The 18,408-nt window shown below is 42.6% G+C and overlaps 1 protein-coding gene across 1 annotated transcript in view; it reads left to right on the top strand.

The window, feature by feature from the left end:
* LOC129360822 (BCL-6 corepressor-like protein 1) overlaps positions 1-18,408 on the top strand; it is a 42,133-nt gene that overhangs the window by 14,872 nt on the left and 8,853 nt on the right. Inside the window, 5 exon segments of the mRNA XM_055031262.1 lie at positions 12,353-12,436; positions 12,536-13,556; positions 13,559-15,114; positions 15,363-15,495; positions 16,487-16,918. Of these exon segments, the coding sequence (XP_054887237.1) occupies positions 12,431-12,436; positions 12,536-13,556; positions 13,559-15,114; positions 15,363-15,495; positions 16,487-16,918 (3,148 nt within the window). The 5' untranslated portion in view covers positions 12,353-12,430.

Raw genomic sequence — 18,408 nt, 5'->3', positions numbered from 1 at the left:
ATGAGAGGCTGATGCCCAGCGAGCAGCACGTCTGTCTGCCTGTTATTCACCTGTAGGGCTTATCCCGGCGCTAGGACCCAGGGTGCGCGATTTTCATCTCCAGCTGCTGCAGACCGAAAACTGGCAATAAGGGAAGATCGCGAGGACAAGCCAAAATTGCTTACTGTATTCATTCTGCTTCAAAAATCCCACTTGTGGCCCCTCACCGAAGCCCGGGCGACGGCGGCGGCCGCTTGTTGCGCGGTGTGCGGGCTTTGAGGCTGTCGACGGCTCGGAGCGCAAGGTAAGACGGTGCAATACCACGCGATTACTAATAACAAAGGCGTTACGGGCGAGCAGGGGGCATTAGAGGGGGCATTGCACAACGCTGCCGAGGGCGAGTAAAACTCTGCCAAACTTTGACCTGGATATCTGCGTTTCCCCTCCCGGGTTGTGTCTCGAAGGAGCCTCAGTAGTTGGCGTGATGTTTCGCTGTTATCCCGCGGCATTAAATGCGGGATCGTGTCACATGTATACGGACAGCCAAGTTGTGGGGATGACATCCGTGGAAGTGCCGTCCATGCGTGCCGGGTGCGGGGTAAAATCCAGATCCTGACACAGTTTAGCCCCCCGCGGATGCGATTTGAACATTTCGGAGATAGATTTAACACAACACGGCACGCAGGGCCATCCATTAACCTGGAGGATAACATCACTCTGGACTGTTTCTGTGAGCGGCTGCTGTCCTTCCTGTGGCTTACTGTGGAATAATTGATCACTTCTACCAAGATGGAAGGGCATTGTTGTGGGTTTGCGTGTCCCGACTTCCCCGCAGCCTCGACATTATTGACCAGGTGAAGCACCAACTTAGGCGGGACATCCTCCTCTCCGTGAAGCATGGCGGCCTAAATAAGGTCGATAATCTCCGATATGACTAACACTTAGATGAGCATGTGAGCCCACTTTGAGGACGACACACTTTGAACAAAATAAAAACAGGCCTTTGAACATAAACAAAGTGCATTCATCCGTGGCATCGCAGCTGCCATCGTCGCTTGTGCCGAATACCACATCTCAGATTTATGATAATGGCGTGGATAACAAGTTTTAAAATGAAAAAAAAAAAAAAAAAACAACTCCCAGCTTCACACATCCGGTGTGGAGTCTGTGAAAGAAAACAGCCGGTCGCAGCCGGGGGATTTCATCCGGAGCTCCTGCGCGGAGGTTCGGGTCTCCGGGTTGCCCCCCTCCCCTGCGCCCCCCCCCAGGCTCAGACACAATGCGATGTGTCAGCTGCCCACTTTGTGTGACTGTTACGGCTCTCTACGGCGTTTCCCTCCTCACCGATCGGCTGCTTGTATTTGTTTTGCCGATTTCCCATCTGGCCGCCTGTCAGCGATTTGTCCGATTACACGCAGCCATTGCTGGGCGAATGGTGAAGGGCATGCTGGAGTCCCCTGCACGGCGGAGCAGCCAAGTAGTTTGTGGACAGGGTCGTTGTCCTGCACGGCGGCAGCAGCCACACTAATTCCTCCCACCACATGGCGGCTTCAGCCCGGCCGTTTTGGGCGGTTATTTCCCCACCAGGAACCAGGCTGGAGTTTAGAAAAGTCAGATATTTGTTGCTAAAGGAGTGGATCCCACTGCAAAGCAGCAGGCCTGGGTTCAGGTAAGACCAAGTGGCCTAATTACAGCGCAGTCCCCTGCACCGCTTAACTACTGTGCCAAAATGTGATTATGGAGTAAGAATGACCTGTGGCTGTTTATCTTTTGGGGGTGGGGCGGGGGTTTTTGTCGTTTCCATTGACTTACCTGTCATGATGTGAGCACAGAAATATGAGAATCTAAACTAGGATAAATCTGACTGCAAACTGGAGTTAAAACCACCTAACTGAATCCAGAACCTAAACCAACCTTACAATATCAGGAAATGTGATTTTGACAGACTGCTCTGCAATGTCAGAGCTGAAGAAGCGCAACACACACACACACGCACACACACACACACACACACAGAGAGAGAGAGGCGCTGTCTCTATCATCAGGAAATATTTGTTTCAGTAGGTTTCACTCTTTAGGTTTTCTAATTTATATTGTCTCAAAAATGTTTGGGCAGAATGTGATTCTCAAGTAAAAATAGCATGATTACACTGCATAGATGTAACATTTTACAGAATTATATAGCATTTCAAACACGAAATGAACAATTATTTCCCCTGATGCTGAAATAATCTGACATTTTGACTATTGTAGCTCTGATAACCACATCTGTTACATTTATTGGCAAGCTGTACATTTTTGTAACCAAAAAATGCTTACAAACAGCTGACTTTACTTCCCTGAAAGGGAAGCATCTCTCTTTCTGCCATTCAATAAGTAGTGCAGCAACTAGTGGGGGAGGGGCAGCGATTTCTCACTCTGTGCTCATTGGTTTTGAATGAAAAGGTCTCTGTATTCCTTGACATCTGTAATCGACCCATGTCTGGTTTAAAATCTGTTTAATTACCGTCTTCATTGTCATTATAAATAGTTGTTAGCAGTTGCTATCGCCAATAATGTGAAACGGTCTTTATTTCTGATTCTCAACGTCTCAGATCGGTTTATTTTGATTGGAGAACAATGGAGATTTACACAAGCACCGAGAGCTTATCTCTAGGTTTCATGAAGGAGAGAAGATTATAAGAATAGATTTGTTTCAGTCAGAAACACTTTGTATAGATATACAGAAGTGAGATGAACATAATGTTGAGCTAAAAGTCAAAAGTTCTCAGAAATCTTCTTTTTAAATGTTTGTTGTATTTGTGGCTGAAGGTTGAGATGTTTTTGTTACTTCATCTTTTGGGTCTATTTGGACTATTTTCAGTGATAATGTAAACTACATGAGGTTTCAGCAAAAATGAAGTTGTCAAGAAGTCAATTTAAGAAAAACTTTTTAAGAATGGAGCAGGTAAGATGGGTTCTCCTCTGTGGGTGAGTTAAAATGTAAGAAGCAGTGCTTTCGCTCTAATTAAACTTAAATCTTATTCAAAATAATACCCAGCCTGATTTTGAGTGTCTTTGTATTGGCTCAAAGTCAGCTGCTCCATTCAGTAAAATGAAAATATAATTTTAATTGAGCTGAATCTCTGCGGAGCAATGCAAATTTGTGAATTTGCAACTAAGCATTTTATGTTTTTGATACTTTTAATCAGTTCCGTGCTGCATATTTTTATTAGGAAAAAAAAAACAAATTTTAATAAGAATGAGGTAAAAAGAAAAGGCTAATTCTGGTCCTCATTATATCACTTTACTAATTTGACATCCACAAAGTGAATGCAGTAGAAATCATTTTAAAATGTATGGCCGTGTATGTGACTCCAAGGCCCATGGAGAGACAGTGAAGTTAGATGGCATGGCCACAGAAGACCAAAGGTTCTTTGAAGAGAGCACGTTTTAAAATGGCCCAGTCCGTCAGGCTGCAGCTGGAGGGCCTCCTGTTAGTCCTCCAGCAGCAGACCCGAACCTCTGCCACTCTGGGTTTTATTAAAGCCCGTTTCACCAGCTGACTGCTAATTGACCTGTCGTGGGCTGACTCAGTCAGGCGCTCCGTGGTAATCGCAACCCCGCGTTGTTTATTTAAAAAGAAAAAAAGAAAAGAAAAGAAAGAAACACAGACGCACATTTCATTACTTCGTTGCCCCGATAAGCCTTTTCAGTTTAGCGCACCGTTACACTCTTTGGTCGCGATCCCCCATTCCCCTGAGCGGCTGGAGCGCGCGTTGCATGCCGGTACCTGCAGTTCCGAGCGCTCCCGGCCTCTCCAGCGTCCAACGCTGGGCGTGGAGAGCCGAGCACTACATCTCCCATGCTGTCGCCGCGCACCCTCCTGCCCCCCGCCCTCCCTCCGCGCTCTCCCACCAGACTGGAGGCTGGAGATACGGAACGGACTGTCTTGACGACCCCCCTCTCTGCCCTCCCCTTCTTCTCCTCCCTTACTCCCGCCCCCCCACCCCGGACTTTTAGAGCCGAAAACCGTCGAGATCAGCGAGCAGCCGCGGACGGCCGGGGCGAAAGGCTGGACTCGGCCGTATCTCTCCACCACAGTCGTGCCTGCACGTCGCTTCACTTGCCATCTGGACGAGCGGGTTCGTAACTGTTTGTGTCATTAGACATCTTTCCGCTCGCTCGCTGATTAGCGCCGGATTGGTTCAGTTTTGGAGGTAGAGAGTGGAAGAAGAAGCGAGGGGCCCGGAGAGGAGAGGCTTGGTGAATGCCTTTCAGCGCGGAGCGGCTCAGTGAGCCGGTCCGGCGAAGGGCCGATAAGAGGCTGGAGCACTTCAGCATTAGGGCGGCCGGGGATAAACACGCAGCGAGCCGGCCGGACCCGGGAATAAGTTGTCACCCCTCTGTTGCCCCTCTGTGCTGCACTACTTTTTCTCACCTCCCTACCAGTTGGTCCAGTTTGTGTGCTGTTTTGGCCAGTGGAAATAATCATTAGTTTGACATGCGTTACTTTGTTGTTGTTGTTGTTTAGTTCGCGTCTCGCTTCGGTCTCTTGTTTTGACTTTGCTCGGATGGTGCCTGACCTCGTCGGGCGCAGATGTGACAGATTGCGGGGGTCTCCCGGCACTTCGCTGGTTCTGACAGCGAGCCGCCTTCCCGGTTCGTGTCCATGTTTGCTTGCGGATGGACCGGTCACCTGAGAGCCCGGTCCTCCTATTATGCTGGAGAAAGGGAGCAACGCGGAGCTCTCCAGAGTTTTTCCGTGCTGATATTTATACCGACTGCCCCAGCGCAGCGTGCATGTGGGCTTTATGTGCACTTTTCTTTTTTTTTCAGCTGTGACATTGGGAACCGCTGAACAGGACAGGGGGCTGACCGGATGGAAGTAGGGGGGCCACAATAGAATAATGTGGCTCTTTTTCCTCCCGTTTTTCATCCCTCTGTTTCTCTCTCTCTGAGGTATTCCCAGCCTCCACTTTTTGTTTTCGTCTGCTGCCCACGGCGTGTGCGCGGACCTCTGCATGCATTCGCTGGCCTACATCCGAGCGAATGGATTCAGATGTTGCGGAGCAGACCGCGATCGGAGCACAAAGACAAACTAGCTGTAAGCAACTGTTGTACGGTAATGTATGCAGACCCTCCTTTCCGCGGAGCGGAGCGGCATCTGCATCGCTGCTTCCCCCTCTCTCCCTCTCTCATCTGAACACGCAGATTACACGCAGAGATTTGGCGTGTCTGTCTGTCAGTATGTGCATCATCTTCGCTGTGGCTCCAGTGACTCAAAGGTGAAACATTTCCATCGCATTCAAAGCTTTCGCCTCAGGTTTTTAGAGCCTTTTTGGTGCGCTCACCTCCACCTTCATCCAGGATGCTCCTCCTGTGCACATGGATGCTTCATGCTTAAATGTGTGATATAGTTCTCTATTTTATTACATTAAATTCCCTGTTCTCTGCAGATAACAATCAAAACTTTTTCTTATTTAAGTCAACCTCTCTCTGCTCTGCTGGACTTTATTTAAAACCAAAAGCTGCAGATAAAGGTTAGTTCAGTTGTTGCCTCATATATGGATTAATGTATGGTTCTATGGAGGACAGGCCCCAGAGACCAGGGGTCAGAGGCCGCTTTAACACTAGCTCCTGTGTGAAGTATCAGATAAAAGCAATCGTCAGTGAGAAATTATTTAGTGGTGTTGACAAAATATTCTGTCCTGTAGATGTGGGCTGAACGAATGGCTGTAGTTGTAGGGCTAATTAATTTGAGGTTATTTTGATACAACAGGGTAAGTAATGCATGGATAGACTGCATTAAATCTGGGTTATTACTATAAATTAGAACTGCATCATGTACTGGGTGGCAGATTTCACCATTAAATCTTTTTCTATGTAATATTTGGCATTGTTCAACTTATTCGGCCCATTTATCAGTGCCCAACCTGGATATAGGTCCAGTGACTAAGATCCTGAAGCTCAGTGAGAACAAAGGTCATTTTGCAATGTCTTCTTTTCTTACCATTGCTCACCCCTAAGCATCGTGCATAATTAGTATGTAGGTTATTGTCAGCTATGGTTTGATATTGATTTGGGTGTTTGAATTATATCCATAGACAACCATTTTCACACTTACCTGTTGAAGGCAGCATGTTTTTTTCTGAAATGTTCGATACTCTGCTGTGTATGTTTACATGCATACATTCTTTGAAAGCAGGATATTCATCCATAAGGGTTCATTAGTGAGGACTCAATGCAATGAGGATGATTATTTAAAGCCCTTGTTGACCTGAAAATGTCACCAAGGCAGGACCTCAAACATTTACTCAAACTTGAATAAGATGATGTACACAATACCATTCAGTATTGTTCTTATCCTTTAAACTTTGATGCAATTTTCTAGATTACAGCCACAAATTTTAATGAATTTTCTGTGATTTTATTTGGGAGACCAACACAAAGTCGTCCTTGATAATGAAGTGGACAGAAAATTATATATTTTTAAGAATAAACCTTAAAAAATAAATCTGAAAAAGGTTGCATATGTATTCGGTCCCATTTATGGTGCATTTGCACCAGACCTATGTAGTCGGCTTTAATTGAGCTACTCTCCAAAAGCAGGCTATAATGCAGGGCATCCTGGGTAAATACAACCAAACAGAGAAATGGCTCATGGTCTTCTGTCAAAGCCAAAAAAAAAAAATTATACAACTGCCCAAATCCGGTGCCATTCCATTTGTTTACATTTCATAAAGAAAAAAGTTGTGTTTAGTGGCTTCTTCAAAGGTTTTTGTTTCGTTTTCTTCAGTGGTGCTTGGTTCAGCGCCCCCCACAGGTGAAGAGGGGAACAGGTTTTTCAAAGGCTTTGGGTCGTTTGACACAGTGTGAATGGTACCAGCTAAAAATGTAACAAATGTTGCAAATTTGGTCCCCACTTGAGAAACGGTGTAAGTTTTTTTTTTTTTTGTGGATAACATCTGTGAGCAAACATGAAGACCAACATGAAGGGACACAACTGACAGGCCAGGGAGAAAACTGTGAATAGTTTTAAAGGGTTAAGTTTTGAATCATATCCCAGGCTTTGAACATTTTACAGAGAGCAGTACATCCATCAGGCGGAGCAAGATCGGCATCAAACAGAGAACAGCTTAGAGTCCCATGGTAACTCCTGAGGAACTGCAGAAATCTACAGCTCAGATGGGGAGAATCTGCTGGTCGATCACCCCACAAATCTGGCTTTTATGGAAGAGTTGCAAGAAGAAAGGGATTGCTGAAAGAAAGCCAAGAAACAACCCATTCAAAGAGAAACTGACAAACAAGAAATAAATATTTAGTCAGATGAGATCCAAGTTAAACTTTTATGCCTTTCATGCAAAATGTTACATGTGGAGAGAAATTGACATGGAGCAGGACATTGCCTGGTTGAAACATGGTGGTGACAGCATCATGCTTTTCCTCAGCAGGGGCAGAAATCGGGTCAGAGTTGATGGGAAGATGTGGCCCTTTTCCAGTGGTACCTTCTCATCTTGGTTTTCCACCAGTAACGGTTCTGTGGTGCTGGCCCCTTTTTTAGAGCCACTTCGCTGGGAGTCAGACTGAAAACATAGAAAACCATGACTGATCGGCTGGTTGCAATAATCCCACCTAACATTTGTGAAAACTCACTCAGAGCCACAGACTGAAAAGAATGTTCAATATGGCTTCCTTCTCCTCCAATGTTGTGTTTGTGTTGCACTATGTTTTGTTCTCTAAGGCTGTCAAAATACTCGTCAACCCCACCCTCTAGAGCTCTTACTCAATTGTGATGGAAAACCTCCAGAATTGCGTAGAGTCGGGTTTTGCTGCTAGGTGCTAGTGGAAAAGGGTCAGTGGATGGCGTTAAATACATCCACTGACCACTGGAGGGAAACCTGTTGTAGGCTGTAAAAGACTTGAAACTGGGGCAGAGGTTCAGCCAGAGCAACGATGGAATGATTTCATGTCTTAGAACCGTCCAGTCTGAAAATCTGGAGCCGGACTTTAAAATGGGTGTTCGGATTTCATCCAGTCTGAATGAGCTAGAGCTATTTTGTTCAAGAACAAAGGCAGAAAGGTCAAGCTGGTAGAATAATACCCTAAAATACTCCTGAAAGGAGTTTTCTATAAAATATTAATAATTCTGGGTGGCTGAATACATACGTATGCGGCACTTTTCAGCTTTTTATTTGCAAACATTTAGAAAATATTGTTTTTTTTTAGTTCAAAGGGTGAGAATACTTCTTTAAAGGCATTGGGTAACTTTCTAAGACATTGTACAGGTTTGCATTTCAGTTTTCAGTTAGTTTTTGTCTCGTTGATGTCTTCAGTAGTGTGTGAGCTACCTGTGTATTTTACAGCAATGATCTTCCAATATCATTGATTTATTTTGGGATGTGACCATCTGTAAAATGCTAATGGGACAGAAATAGGGTCATAATTGATGGGGAGATGTGGCCCAATAAACACAATAAAGTCTTTTTTATCCTACAGACTTTATTGTCCCTGTGTCCCAAAAAATTATTTAATGCATTTATTTTAAATTGGAAAGATTTTCAAAATCATATCTCTGACAACTATGTGGTGACATTTCTTTGAAATTTAAAAAAATCTTTGAATTATGTTACGTGTCTTAGGTGATGTAAGATATAATTAGTCTATTACTCTGGAAAAGCAATCGTTGCTTGCCCAGAGTAATGACAGGTTAGTCATTACTCAGTAGTCCAGCTTGTGGCTTTTACAAATATGGTGTTTAAGCCAAAAGAACATAACAGTCGTACTATTCGAATTGACTTTTTAATTTAGGTTAAATGTGTTTTTTCTAAATACACATATTCAAAATAATGAATAAGGAATATTGAGTTATTTGGTGACATTTGCCAGATAGATGTGTGTTTATGTGCCGGGAGTACATTTCTAAATACTTTACTGACAAGCAGTTTTTGTTTTCTTCTGTTTTTATTTATTTTTTGTCAGATGAGTTAAAATTTTAATATCAGATAAAGACAACCAGAGCAAACACAAAATGCATTAAGTAAGGTGGGAAAAGTTATCCAAACTATTCATTCACCTGTGAAAAAGTACTTGTCTACTTGTTAAATTATGAAGTAACTCTACTTAATCCTTCACAAATTCTTCACAAAAGAACCCAGAGTAACATCCAAAGCCCTGCAGACCTCACTTGCATCAGGTACAGACTGTTTATGAATCAACAGCAAGAAAGAGACCAGACAAAAACAGCTTCTGATCCAAGATGAAAGCAATAAAAACACAGAAATTTGCCTTAAAAATATCTCATTGATCCCCAAAAACTCATGACTAATGAGGCAATGGGAAACGTTTTAGAAGAGTTTGTCAAAAAGTGATATTTCCAAAAAGCAATGTTTAATCTTCGGCGAAATATGGTGGTGGAAGTGTCATGATCCGGGACCGCCTTTACTCCTCCAGGTTCTGGTAGAGTTGCAGTAATTAATTTAACCATCATTTTTTTCTCTCCCTTTATCTTAGAAAATGAAGGTAAAAGCCATCAGTCTGTGACGTTAAGGTCGCTAACACTTGGGTTATGCAGCAGAACAGTGGTTCATGAAACAAAAAGAAGGGTTTGAAATGGCCTAGTCAAAGACTGGACTTAAATTTGATTTCGATGCAGAAGTCACTCATGATTGAGAATCTTTCGATTTGGGTGATTCAATCATAATTTGAAATGTTCCCACAGCAGCAGAATGCGAGCATTTTTAGCCCATGTGTGACCCACACCTGACCTTTTACGATTTTTGCTACTTTGACGTGATACTAAATTGGATATGCATCAGATTGAGTCCACAGTCAGAACTGTCACATTGCATTTAATTAAACTGTTCCATCAGTAATGAGAGACATACATTGTGATTTTGCACCAGAAGAAGCCAGACGCTGTAAATACAGGCACAAACAACGGCTGAAAATTATAATTATAAAATTATGAAAGAAGTCTGTGTCAGTGAAACGCATCACATCACAATCCCACCACTCTTGGCACCGACTATGCATCCAAACAGACTTCTCTGCAGAAGTTCATGTTCCACAAAATGCCATTGCTGTTAGCTGCGCTTTCTTTTTGTTAGCTTTTTTTGTGTGTTATGATGTTGTAACAATCTTGTCAGCTTCCTTGGCTGAATAAACTGTAAAACCCGTCCATAGATCGTAAACAACCCGATGCTGTGTGATGTCAACGTTCTTCTTCTGCACATGCGAATCGCTTTGGAATTGTAAACTGTTCACATAGGAGTGAAGCAAAAAAATCTTAGTAGCGCCTGAAGACCTGCTGTATAAATGGCGAAAATATTTTCTTTGATATTGTTTTATCTGAAATGTGATTAAAAAAGGAAAAACAGAAACAATCTGCTGTGGACAAATGCTTAAGAAATGCAACCCTCTGTGGGTTTTTTTTTCTTCCTGCTGAAATCTTGTTTCTTTTTTATGTTGTCTAATGTTCTAGTCAATTATATTTGTTACTCTGCTGTGAAAAGAGGGCTGTTGGACTGATTTAAATATCTCTTTTGATTTTCAACACAAACAGATCATTAGCGGTAAAGCTAGTCAGCAAAGTTAGGCAGAAAAGCCTCAGCATGATGGCAAAGAGGTGATGTGGTTGTTGTTGGCTATTTGCGTGACTCATAGTCTCCTCATGTTGCAACAAGTGCATTAGCTCTAACTTCAAATATTTTCCTAAAAAGAGTAGTTCCCTTTCGAAATTGATAGTTGGACTAAGACTAAGGAAAACCTCACTCAAAACACTCTGGGCCTTTTTGAGTTTGCTGTGTGATACAACTGCAAATGGTCTGCTATGTGAGTTCATACCTGCGTTTAAGATCTGTCCCAGACTTAGGTCTCCTGACCTAGTGACAATTTGTGATCAGCTGTTCAGCCAGCATGACATCAGCTCATCTCCTGATGCTCCTCCTTAACCACAAACACATTTAGCCACCTGAACTAAACCGTTATTCAGACATGAACACTGAAACATTCAGCTCAGCTTTCCACCAGATGCAATGTGAGATAAGAAAAGGAGTAAAAGTAGCAATTATACAGAGTTCATTGTTGATGCAAGACACACACGTTTAGGTTTGACACCCTTAAATTATTTTATTTTTTATAACTCAGCTGTGCTAAAGTCCTTATTTATGACAGACAAATAGTCTTGTGATAAATTGAATAAAATTGGTTTTGCACTCCTAAGACAGCTCTGAAAAAAATTAAGAGAAAATTTTCAGTTTTTCCGATTTTACTCTTTATAGGTACACAGCTTTACACATTATAGACAGCTGCCTCCATGTGTATACCATTATAGGAACTCTTGACCTTAACACTAGCATTTTTCAAAAAGACTGTCAAAATGAAAAATTTTCCATGACAGATACAAGTTAGAATCTAAAAAAACAACATCTCAGCTACTTGAAGTCTTGCTTTCTCTCGCTCTCTTACAGCCTAAATGAACTGAAGACATATTCCAATATGCAGTAGAAAACTTCTTGCATCTTTGTATTTCTTCTGACTTTAGTTCCCCATTGATACTAGTTCCTACTTCACTCAGTAATAGCATCTGTACTAAGGAGTGTTGTTGTATTTTCCATGTAGTGCTTAGATTTGTTGAGCTCATGGTTCATTTATTTTTATTTTTTGTGCATGACCAGATAACATTTTCTGACCTCCAGTCAGAACGAAGCTGCCCTCGGTTTGGCCTTGGACTGTTTTCATCTGTATTTGCCGCTGAATACGTCAGTGGTGGCCAAACTTTTTGCCACATGGGCCAAAACCATCCAGTCGAAAGTATTTGTGGACTGCAAAAGTATTTATTTTATTAAAAATGTAAAATAAAAAATGTTTGGTTGCCTGCTTTGCAATAAGATAAACATGCACATTTGATAAGAATGAATTAAAATGCAGGTTATGGTGTTCCAAAATCAACTTTTGCATAGAAATTGTGTTTCTATGATCCTGTTTACTATAAAATTAACAGAAAAGTTGAATATTTTGTACTATGTAACATTTTTTGTTGTGTGAGGATTTTTGTTTGGCAGCAAACATGTTAACCTACTTAAAAAAAAAGGTCTTCATCTGCATCACCCGCCTGTGCTGAGGCCAAATGTGTGCAATTCTTCAATTGCAGTAGGTGGCTGCACAAAATCTTTCCAGAGTACGCGAATGGCCCCGGATCCGCACTTTTGACACCACTGGTTTGAGTGCAGTCAGGTGGATATTAGAGCCAGAGCTAAAAGGAAGCCCTGAATTTAGTAGTTTACACTTGGGATCAGATCAGCCTGTTTGCTTCTGGCTTTCTTAGATTTAAGTAAAAACAGATCAGCGCAATGTCAAAATCACAACTTGTTTGTTCTTGTGTGTTCTGCAGCACATTGCTTTGTTTTAAAGAAGATCATATTGACTGGCTGAGCTCCCACCTGAGGCATGTTTTGCTAGAGAAACACCTATGCAGGTACTTGTTTTCTTTCTGTTGAAGTGAGATCACTTGATTAGACCAATTTGTCCTCTTATCCTCTTAACCCTGGTCTCATTAACCTCTGTCATTACTCAGGTGGAATCTACACTAATGAATGTAGGGGATGGAGGCCCGGTGAGCAGAGAGATCAGTGCTCTGACTAAAGCATCCACTAGTATGGTGGGAAATCCCCCTCAGACTCTAACCCCTGAGTTTAGAGGAGATGCGAACCTCAGTCAGCAAAACAAGGCCACTCCAACGAAAGACTGTAAGGCTTTAAAAGCCTGCCTGAACTCTAGCAACTGCAACCATATTCCGGAAAATCCTCTGCCTCAACAGCCTAATAATGCACCAATGTCCAGCCCGGTTCTGGCCAGCTCAGAGAAGGGAACAGACAAACGGACAGACACCCCGAAAGTCAGAGCTGATGGGTCTGGGGTCTTCCCCTCTCCTCAGTGGTCAAGTGGTGTAAAAGCCGGCCGGGAGGACGCTCTCAACCCGTGTCACAGCAATGTGACATCTAGTAAAAAATCACACCCACCAACGCAGTCTCTGCAAAGTCTCGCTCCAGGGTTTCAGTGTTCTGCCATGTTCAAACCAGCCCAGCCCATTGCCTTTATCCCCTCCTCTAATTTCTCCCCTCAGCTTTGTAAAATCACTCTTCCACCAGCGTTGGGTCAAATCGCAGCATTGAGAGATGCCACAAGCAGTCAGTTTCAAAAGGAAATTCAGCCGCAGGGCTCAGGTGTCGGAGGCAAGTCTCTCCTGCGAACTTACCCCTACTCATTGTCCGTGGGCCGAGCTCCAGACAAAAAAGCAGCTGGATCAAACCTGAAGCTCAAACCCAACCACTCGTCAAGCAAGACTACCAAATCTCTAGGAGAGCATAAATCTTTAGCCTCTGTGGTATGCTCACCAGCTATTACACTACCATTGCAGCATCCGTCATTAACATCAGCAGCACCCACCCACTACACCTTGTCTCCGACCGCTGCGATCTGCTGTGGCTCCGCACTGGCCGGCATCACCTCTCAAAGTCGGCTCCTGAACCATATGGAAAAAGCCAACAGCATAGACAAGACAGCCATGGGTACTCTGAATGCAATGGCCCCCTCTGCTGCAAAACCAACTCTGCTGCAATGCTGCAGAAACAACGAAAAAGAGACGTACCTCTCGATTTGTCAGCTAAATCAAAGCGTCCGAAATGTATAGGCGACGCACCGGTTTCTGCGATCGAGTCCCATGGCGAGTCCAGTCCGAGAGATTTTCTGAACGCAAAGAGGACTCATTCTACAGCTTACTGCTCAAACACACAGTATCCAATTTTACCGAACTCCCACAGGAATGGATCACATCAAAAACAGTTGAGTCGGACTCAGAATCACCAGATTACTGAGTCCAAATCGACGTGGGGGAAGGGATCTGCACAGGAGTCCATTAAAAGTATCCCTGGTACATATGTAGGCGTGGCTAGCCCCATACTGGCTTCCACCCTAAGAGGCAAAGATGGAAAGGGAACCTTTGTTGATGAATTACAGAGCTTTGCAAAGCAAGAGTTTATATCTATTATTGACCAAGGAGAACATCTGGCCTCAGGAGGGAAGAAGCCTTCCTGTCTGGTGAAGGGCAACCAACACGCACAAAGCGGGAAGCTCGTTAAAAACACTGGCACGGCCTTATCCAAGAACTGTTCCACTAAAGGAGCACTGTCGGCTGCCCTGCTGAGCTCCGCCAACACTGGAAGTCAAAAGAAATGTGGCCCCAACAAAGCAGTCGGGCCGTACTCTGCTGCTGCTGTCAGTCCGACCTGGCAGCCGCCGTCCCTCCTTCCTCACCAACCCGCTTCTCTTCAGAGAAAAACCCCCCAAGGATCAACAAAGACAAAAGGCACTGCCGTCGCAGAGGGGTCCAAGTTCAAGAGCCCGTCCAAACCTGAGGAGAACAAATGGGAGAGAATGAAGTCTCCCTTGTCCAACCTTGCTTCAATTGTTAAGCAACAAGGTCTTGAAACGACAGCTCACACAAATGAGGATGGAACTCAAGCATCACCTGGCGCATTGAGAAAATCTGATGTTCTGAATCCACTCAGTGAGAGCAAAGACATCCAATCTAAGCATGGTACTACTTTCGAATACCCCCCTTACTGGCCTGTGGAGAAATGGTCGTCTCAAGGAGAATCCACTCAAGTTACAAAAAGGCACGAGATGTTGAATGCTGCTGAACTTTCAGAAAATAACACCGCCGTTCACAGCACTAGAGGCGAGCACGCAAAGCACGGCTCCTCCAACCCCACTGGTCAGACTCATCTGTTTGGTAGCAATGCATCAACAAATGGGGGCAGGATGGAGAGCAAACTGGCCCAGGTGTTAGAAGGGGAGATATCACTGAACGAAAGTGGGGCATCAAACGGTGCTGCGGGTGAAAAATTGGAGGGCATGGTTGCATCCATCCTTACAGGCCAGCGTAAAGGTGGGAGTGACGCATTGAAGAAAACAGCAAACGGTACCAAAGAGGAGTCGCCGACCAAAGCAAAAGCAGCTGCTATCAAACAAAGGAAGAGCAGTCCTAAGAAACCAGCGAAGGAGAAGCCAGCAGCAGAACCAGTAAAGAAGGCAGCGGGGAAGAAAAAGCAAGACAAAGAGAAGACACCAGTGAAAGTTTCTGTGAATAAAAAGGTACATTTTGTTGTTACCTTGTATATCTTTAGTTTAACATCCATTTTGGAGTCACGAGTGTGAGTAAATAACACATATAAAGGTTCTCATGGGCTGATTGGGTGGTCAGAGCTCGATTTCATGAACCCCGTCTATGATTGATTACTTCTAGGATTTTATTTTGAGTTTGCTTTCTTCACTTTACCAAGAAAGTTTGTGATCAATAGCATCCTGTTTAATGTGCTCCCTGTGTCCCCTGTGAATTTCAGCAGAAGAAACAATCTGCACCTGCACTAGAGCAGAATCTGTCGAAAGGAGGGCTTTCCCCTCAGAGTAAAGAGCCGAATCCAAAGGACAAGACCAGTTTCAATGAGGCTGAGCAAGCAGCGCGGAACAAAACAGGTACGGCCTTTTTTAACGGTTCGTACGGGAGCTTGAAATCCTTGAAAGTGCTTAAATCAGATCAGTGTTTTCAAGGTTTGGAAAGTGATGAACTGTACTACAAAACGGCAGTTTTGTAATAAAATGTAGCCTAACGCCTGATTAAAAACCTAAATTTGGAAAACTTTATGTACAGTTGAAACCAGATACTTTCATATAAAGACACAGACACGTTTATTTTTCACTACTTGAAATAAATCAGAGTTTTTCCCTGTTAGAATTACCAAAGTTATTTGTATTGGCTAATGCCAGAAAACTTAGTCTGAGCTTTTTTAAAATGTTAAAGGTTTTTGTGTAACTTTATTTGTTTACTGTGTTTAAGAAATTAATTTAGTAGAAAAGTCAGTTTGGTTGTTTCAATGTGATGAATATTAATTATTCCTAATTTTTCAATGGCTTATTGATCTGTGTAATTTAAATAAAGTTGTTTTCTAAATGCTAAACAACATTATTAACATTTTTTTAATTACTCTTTTGTTCTCAGACCAGTCAGGTTTGTCAGAGACATTTCAAAACAAAAAATCTTTATTCTTATATTTTAGTTTTCCTAGAATACTTTCACAAAACCATTAATAAAAGTAACAAATGGTATCATAATCTGGAGCTGAAACTGACTTTTCTGAGTTGATTTGTATTGTTTTTATTTCCAAAGTGTGGTGCTGGAAAAGCTTGAAAACCTACCTTGAAAATGCTTGAGAAGTGCTTGAATTTTACTATGGGGAAAATATACAAACCCTGTTTTGTGTCGTGAAGCATTTACTGCCTTTAAAGCCTCCCAGCATATATGTGTTTGCTTTATTTATTATAGATTTCCATTTTAGTGTTGGTGCTGTCACTTTAAGCAGTTTGTGTGCAGAGATCAGATGTGCCTTGCTTCTTTCAATTCATTTTCTTCACATTTACATGCATATAATCTGAACGCACCAATCAGATTTTATTTCATCCATCACAGGTAAAAGCAATCCTCTCGGTGTCGACGCCTCGGTGTCTCCCATCAAAGAACCAGAAGCGGTAGAGTCCTCTTTCCCACGACTGAGGAGAGGACAGAGACGTTCCGACGACGCTCGACTTGACCTTTGGGGCTTTGCAACGCCGTCCCCTCCGCCTCCGCTGCCCAAAGATGTGTCTCCATCGCCGCCTTCGACGCCCAGCCAGCCGGCTCGCCGTCCGAGAGGCAGGCCCCGATCGAACGCGTTGCCTGAACGAGCGCTTGAGGGGAAGGTCAGAACGGCCGGCGTTGAGGCTGACACGCCCCCACACAAGAAACGTCGGCGATGTTCCAGTAAGAAGTATGAGACTGGGGAATACATCACTGAGAAGGACAAGCTGGAGGAGGGCGAGCACCTGGGAGACGCTCCGAGGCAGGACGCCGAAACGCCAGCAGGTAACTCAGAACAGCTGCAGTTTGGTTTCAGAGTTTAAAGGTCTGGATTTGGATGAAAAACAAAATAGATTCACGTATCTACTCACCTATTTATCTGTTATCTATCCAGCTGTTCACTTTCCTTTAGCCATTTATCTGAATCTGATTGATCCTTAAAAAGTATTAGTCATTAAAAAATGTGAGTTAGCCTTAAATACGTCAATGACAGGCCTTAAATTTTGTTGTGGCAAGACAGTTTAATATTCTGTATGTGCTTTGTTTGTCTTGTGGGACTTTTCTGTCCCCCAACGTTTGATTCACCCGCAAACATTATCATTACGCCCTCTGACTCGAGGCGGTGGCGGCTAACGCTAACTAGCTACTAACAGTTAACTAGCTAGCGTTTATGCATCCATCTTGAGTAAAGTGTCATTTTATCGTCTGTTGGCTGGACAACTTTCAGCCTCAACACTCATTTTCAGTTTTCAAGTAATATAATGATTATGACATAATACTGAATAAATTGATGATATTATTTAAAAGTTGACAATGCAGGAGAGATTTACAGGTTATTGGTATTAATGCTAATTTTCACATTTAGTCTCCAAAACTTAAGAAATTAATGAATTCAATAAACCCTCCCAAAGCTCAATAAACTTTAATTTCAAACAAATATTTCACACTGGAACTGGGAGACATTTTAAATATCCAAAATAAATAAAAAAACAAATAAAATGGATACTGAAGTCTCTGAAAACAAAATTACTGAGCACCGAAATGAATATTTTATCATAAAGTCTTTGGAGAGATGCAAAAAAATAGAAATTATTGAGCTTGTTTTAATTCATCGTGGAATTAATTGATTTATTTCTTATTACAACAGGCTTTAGTCCAAAGGTCTTTTTCATTTTTCTTTTGTTTTTTATGCAGGTTTAAAATTCAAAGCTTAAAAAGTATAAAAATATGTATTGAGGACTTTAACAAACAAATAAACTAGAATTAAAAAAAACTCCAGAAATTTGAGTGTGGAAAAGATTTTCTGATATGAAATGTTTTGGAAAAGGAGTCGGAGTTTTAAAACCTTTATGAAGTAAATCCAAAGTATGAAGGTAGTCACAGAGTAGTGTGAAATGTTATTGGCATATTAAACAATGGCAACAAAATACTAAGTTTGACACGTCATAGTTTAGCCTGAAAGAGCCTCGTTTTAAAACCGTCATTGTGCATTCATCCTTTTCTTTGGCAGTGGGGAGTTATTTACATCATTTCAACTGGTTTGCTTGTGGCAAGTGTTTGTCATTGTCTGACGTTTCATAGGTTAAGTGATTATTCAGAAAAAAACATTGTGTTTGGGTGAATCACTGCTGGAAAACTTATGAATAATTGTATAAAGATTGTAAATCTATTTACAGAGAGAAATATGATCGCTCCTTTAGAAGCAGCAGAAAGAAACTATCTTTAGAGCATGACGGAGGTGCTTGTTTTAGTCATTCTGATTTTTTACCCAATTC

Source organism: Poeciliopsis prolifica, unplaced genomic scaffold (assembly GCF_027474105.1).
Source record: "Poeciliopsis prolifica strain line A6 unplaced genomic scaffold, Auburn_PproV2 SCAFFOLD006, whole genome shotgun sequence".
Classification (NCBI taxonomy): Eukaryota; Metazoa; Chordata; class Actinopteri; order Cyprinodontiformes; family Poeciliidae; genus Poeciliopsis; species Poeciliopsis prolifica.
The sequence above is the reverse complement of the archived record's forward strand: the minus strand, read 5'-3'. Positions and strand labels throughout refer to the sequence as shown.